Below are 6,000 nucleotides of genomic sequence, written 5' to 3'. Positions count from 1 at the left end.
ATCATTTATTAAACCAATCTGTTTATAGGAGGTATATATATATATTTTATCATTAAGACAACTTTAATGAAATGACTATCTACAAAAATGACTTTGATTGTTTTATTTTCATGTCACCATACATGAACAGATGAATTCTATGTCTTATGAAAACATTTTACTCAGTATCAAAAATGTACATATTTTAATAACCATTTCTATGGTCTGAAGGGAATTTTATATTTAATTTCAAAAAATAAGTGTCATTTTATTGCCATACATGTTACAGCATAAGCTTAATTCATCTTATACATAATAGAAGTGTTGTGTAGGGATACAGGCAATTTTACATGTTGTCACATACCTTTATGTTTGAGACACAGAAGTGGGGTATTTGCATTTTTCTTTTTTTTTATGCCAAGGCTGAAAATATGTACTGATGTGAGCACAAAGCAATGTTTTTTAAGAACAAAACCAGTTTGAATGGCACAAGAGTTAGCATTTTTTATAAATTAACAACCAGAGTTCTTGATTATGGAAACAGATACATGAGATTCCAGTCCTTTCCTTAGGGTTTTGCTCTCTGGAAGAACACCTGTTAAAATATATTATTAAAAAAAGAAGGAAATATGAATTTAAGACATGGAATAGTTGAGGTGTAAGATAGTTTGTCAGAGCTCACTTTCTTCTTTAACATAATGAACCAAGAGTTTCAAGGTTGTGTCCTGTGCTATTTGATTAAATTCATACCCACCAAAATGAAGTCTTCTTACACATGGACTTTAATTACAGTACATTTGTTTTTGTTATTTCAACTAATAAGCAACACAAGCCACAAGAATACTGAGCTACTGAAGAAATGGCAGGGTGCAAAGCATATGTGCAATTCTACTGATGTAGGGCTTTTGTTGTTACTGCTCCTTCTTTCCACGCAACTGTTTGTACAACTTGGAAATTCCCTATAGCTAAAAGCTCATCTATCAGTTGAGTCTGATGTTTGAGCATTCTATATTTCAGTTTTACTTCAGGTCAGCATCTTGACTGAATTGTTGTGTGTCAATGTTCAAATGGAATTAAAGTGATTTAATGAAACAAAATCTTTACCTTTAAGTAATTCTTAAAGACTTTAGCATCAGGCTGCTGAAGTGCTTGACAGAATTCCTGTAAGAGAGAAAAACTAAATGAAGCACGAGAGAACCTAAGATACATATATAACATATACTTTGCATATACAACTATTAATCTTAGTTTGTATTTTCCTTAATGTAAAACCCAAGAAATGTTACATGTAAAAAATGTTACAGTAAAAAATAAAAAAAGGTTTAAAAAATGCACATTTTTGGGTGAGAAAAGCTGTATTTTCAAATCTAGACATCAAGTTCACTTCTAAGTGAACAGAAAGAAGCAAGACTACCTAGGAGGAGAGCAGTCAAGGAGCTTGTAAACTTTTCACTTTTCTACTAAATTTTGGTGTCTTTGAGATGAACACATGGATATTTCAGACAAACCTAAGTAGTATTACACATACACAGAGTGACTCTGGGTTACAGTACAACATTCCTGTCAATTTCAAAAAACATTATAATCTTAGACTAGAAAACAGCACTGGGACAAACAACAGATAGTATTTGACACCTATATGTATTTAATGCCACCTGAAAGTTCTACAGTTTAGGTGACGTTTGTAATCATTACAAATCTTAAAAAAGGAAGCCCAATTACTATTGCCTCCAAATTAATTGCAATTAAAATTTTAAATTGTCAGCATAGAGCTAACAATCTCTTCATGGCAATGGTTACCACGTGATTAGTAATGATAAATGTTGAGACAACAGTCAAGTGTAAAGCTTCACTTCTGAGAGCACTTTTTACATTATCAGATACTTCAAAATAAACAAAAAACCCCACCTGTTTTGATGTATATTATTTTGACAGCAGAGCTAGTGCTATGGCTTAACAATGAATATGGCCTTTATCTTCACTGTTCTTATACATTCAACATTCTTCATCTTTTACTTTTAAGTTGTTCTAAGTATTTGTAGGGGAACTGTTGATCACAGCCTGAATCTCTGATTTATCACCTGAGGCAAGCAATGAGTCAGCCATAGGAGCACAGGTGAAGGCAATTCATTTGTGTGACCAGAAGGGGTGGAGCCTGGCTCCACCTCTCCTAGACCCATTTAAGGGCTGACTGAGGAAGGATGTCTCTCTGGAGATTGCTCCTTGTGGAGTTTCTTATAAGCCTACAACACTGCTAAGTATTTTCTATTTATTCTGATTATCCTTTCCAACGTGATAATCTTACTAGCCTAACTTCTATGTATGCTTATTGATCATCCAATACTTTACAACATCTTTGTAGTTTTGATCTTACAGTATTCTAATACTCTGATACTTCTGGTAGTCTAGTTAAAAATTAATTGCACTGGATATGAAGAAGACTTACTTGGATACACTCTTTCTTGCAAGATGTTCTTAGAGTAACTTCACTCTTTGTGCTAAATTAATTCTATTCCAATATGCAATATCAGAACAACTTTTACTAAGGGACAGTAAAAACAGTTTTGTCAGTATGCATTTTTTTCCCATTTAAAATTTCTGTGTGTTAAGTTTTCCAAACGTTCATTTAGGAATTCCTACCTGAATTATCTCAGGAGCTACTTGCAAGGAAGGCAAATAATCTTGTTGAAGATACTGAATGCACTCAGGACCCTAAAAGAAGCAGCACACAATTTGCTCAAGTGTAGTTTTGTACATTTTTATGGCAAGTCATAGCCCTGTACTGTATGGTACACAAGAGTTTTAAAACAATCTATGCTTCTCTTTTTTTTTTTTTTTTTTGTTTAGATGTCTCTTCAACTCACATTTGAGAGAGAGAAATCAGCCAGCAAGTTAAAGGTTGCAGTAACATGAACATAGAAACTACTTTTTTCTATTAAAACTGAAATATGCTGTAGTGGTTTAGGCAGTAGCCAAAAATTCTTTTTTTTTCCGTAAATGTTTCTCAATCTAGTCTCTCAAAATCTGAAAAATAACCTTACTTTTTTCAAAAGGGCTTTATCATACATCATTAATTGCTCTTTCATGTTAGCTGAAATAATACATTAAAAAGTAGACCAAAGCTAATTGATCCATTAAACACAGTAATGGTAAAGTGACCAGATTTTTCTCCCTTAATTAAGAAGTCAATATTTTACAGTAAATTATCAATTAGTAGAACTACTTAATTCTCTGTTCCTAACAAAGTACTGTAGCCATCCTATTAAAATATAGAAAAGCAGAATAGTAATGAATCTTAGGAAATATCTGATTTCTAGAAACAGATAAAAACATCAGAAAGAAACCTGCAAGAGTTACTCCCTGCAAAGTATTATGAAGCTTACCCTTTTGAGATGAATTGTCTTTAATGTCACTGCACATTCTGATAAAGCCTGTAATGTAATGCAAAAAATTAAGTCGTTCAACTAGTATGCTGGTTAAGTATTTCCATCCAAAGATCCTAAAATAACTCCCAAAACAAAGGCTAGTTTATGCAATTGTTCCCTCCTTTTACCTTATCCTATGCTAAGTCAGCCTCAAATTTCCTCTCAATTCTTTGTTCCCCTCTTACCAAAGAAGCATCTGTCACAGCTAAACCCAAGACAAGCCAATACAGCTATCTGTGTGTGTTTCCTTTCACTGAATATTAGTTCATAGGCAACAAAGATCAGCATCAAATTCTCAAACCTGCAATTCTTTAGCTTGATTTTGAGCATGGGTGGCCTACAGAATATAGCACCATAACATCTAAGAACAACCTATTCAGGCACCCCGTTAAAAAACCATAAGATATTTTCTTTCTAAGATGAGACAGCCTTTAATACCAAGGGGCCATTTCACTTTTCCTTTTTTCTATTGAACCTGCCACATGACAACTGTAGGAAGAACAACAAAAAGCCCAATGGTAATACATACCAATACTGTCTGGGCATCTGCTAAGTCAAATGTTTGCTTCAAAGGTGCTAAGAAACATGCAGGGACAATGTGCTTGTAGACAAAGTCTGCAAAACCTACTGGTCCATCTTTCCCTCCTGAAAAGAGAAATAACATTGCATGTTCTACCTGTGCTTCAGAATTAGTAGCAGCTGCGAGGGAATTATGGAAAGACAAACTTACCCCAAAGCTCCACCAACTTAGAAAGAATAATAAAACAAGTCTTCTGTGCAATAGGATCTGGGTAATCCACTGCTCCTTGGATGACAGTGAACAACACACGCTCCACATTCTCTGCACCTTAAACATATTAAAGTGAACTTGTCATTCAAACCTGCAACATAAGAGTTTCTGTAGTCTTGCACTACTGTTGAAAAAGTTACTTAAACTCAGCAGCACCCAAGTAGCTCACTTCCAATACATTACAATATATTTATATCACACTTCACAAAAGCATCACAGAAGCTTGCTTATTTCTACTTGATTTCTTTAAAATTTCTTGGCCTACTACAACTACCAAGATGCCTCTTTTAAGAAACATCTTACTACTTCTTAACATCATCCTTTCCTTTTCCACAGGTAACAGCGCATTTTAGGATGCAGAGAGTAAGTCTGAGCTCTATCTTCCACCCAAGTCACCCTGAAGATTTTCAAATCCCTGGCCATAATTGTAGAATACAAGCTAAGAGAATTATTTAGTTAAAAAAAAAAAAAAATCACAAAACTAGACTTCTTACTTTTCATTCCTGTTATAAAAAGTGCTGATTTGCATTTGGGAAAGCCTGGTAAATGTAATAAGTTGCATGATGCATTTTAGCATAGTTGTTAAGGTAAGGTAAAAGTAAAAAAAAAAAAAAAGACAACAAAAAACCACAAGTCACTGATGTTTATCTTAAAAAAAAAAAAAAAAAAAAAGCAACACAGAATGAAAACTGGGAGCTGAAAATGGCCTTGCCCAGCAGTTTAAATACAGGCACCTATTTTTAAATGTTTTTCTACTTGAAAATATATGATCTCTGATTCATCAGTCAAATACAATGATGCGTGAGGCACAATCAAGAAAAAGACTACATCTATTGTATCCGGATTTTACAAACCCAAATTCTTCCTTGAACAGGTAAGTGTAGTACTGTATTTCAATCTAAGAATCACAGAATAGTTTGGTTTGCAAGGGATTTTAAAGCTTGTCCAATTCGAATGCCTGATGTGGGGAAGGCTGCCACCCACCAGCTCAGGCTGCCCAGAGCCCCATCCTACTTGGCTTTGAACACCTCCAGGCATGGGGCATCCTCAGCTTCTCTGGGCAGCTGTGCCAGTGCCTCACCACTGTCTGCGTAAAAACATTCCTCCTAATATCTAATCTAAATCTCCCTTCTTTTAGTTTAAAACCATTCCACCTTGTCCTATTGATATTAGCTCATCTAAATTTTTTTAGAACAAACTAACATTAACAGTTAATATTACATGGCAGGAATTGGGTTAATGATTTTAGCAGACAAAGCTTAAATGAGAGCAGCTATGGTGACATCCTTTGCAAAACTGAACTACTCACCTTGATTAGCTATGACTTCACTCATTCCACTGCCAGTTACTGTCTGCAGAAAAGCAAAGTAACTCCTCCGTAACATTTGTTTTTCTAAAGCAGCAGACTGATCGTTGTCTTCTGCTGGAAGAAGCAACACCTCAAAAATAGCATGAAGTAGTGGCATAAACATCTGTTGCAGAAAAGGTGAAACCTGTGTCTGTGGAGATTAGAAGAAGGTATGAGCTCAAGCAGTTATAGAAAATGAACACTTGTAACAAGCCATGAAGTTTTAATTTTCAATTCCTATCTTTCAAGATAAGCCTAATGAAGCAAGACTATTTATTTCAACATGTTGTAACAAAAACAGTACAGTGCTGTAAAAAATTAAGCTTTACACTTGAACATGATAGTTGTCACATCTTGTTCCTGTGTATTTTTTTAGGTTTTTGTCACTTGACGCTCCTTTTAACTGTTGTGAATTGCCTGTAGTGCAATTTGTGAGGACTATTGTAACAGAAGTCTTC

The 6,000-nt window shown here is 34.6% G+C and overlaps 1 protein-coding gene across 2 annotated transcripts in view; it reads right to left on the bottom strand.

Moving 5' to 3' along the window:
- XPOT (exportin for tRNA) overlaps window positions 1-6,000 on the bottom strand; it is a 26,176-nt gene continuing 20,176 nt past the window's right edge. Inside the window, exons 19-25 of one of the 2 annotated variants that reach the window (XM_031589523.2) lie at window positions 5,504-5,693; window positions 4,135-4,251; window positions 3,934-4,049; window positions 3,363-3,410; window positions 2,620-2,691; window positions 1,084-1,140; window positions 1-574 (exon numbers count right to left, since the gene is read on the bottom strand). In XM_031589523.2, coding sequence (XP_031445383.1) covers window positions 548-574; window positions 1,084-1,140; window positions 2,620-2,691; window positions 3,363-3,410; window positions 3,934-4,049; window positions 4,135-4,251; window positions 5,504-5,693 — 627 coding nt within the window. In that variant the 3' untranslated portion in view covers window positions 1-547. The remainder of the gene's footprint in view (window positions 575-1,083; window positions 1,141-2,619; window positions 2,692-3,362; window positions 3,411-3,933; window positions 4,050-4,134; window positions 4,252-5,503; window positions 5,694-6,000) is intronic. The other variant, XM_031589522.2, reaches the window with a different exon arrangement.

The sequence above is a fragment of the Phasianus colchicus genome, chromosome 1 (genome assembly GCF_987193195.1).
Source record: "Phasianus colchicus chromosome 1, bPhaCol1.hap1.1, whole genome shotgun sequence".
Lineage (NCBI taxonomy): Eukaryota > Metazoa > Chordata > Aves > Galliformes > Phasianidae > Phasianus > Phasianus colchicus.
This window is presented reverse-complemented; position numbering and strand designations above follow the sequence as displayed.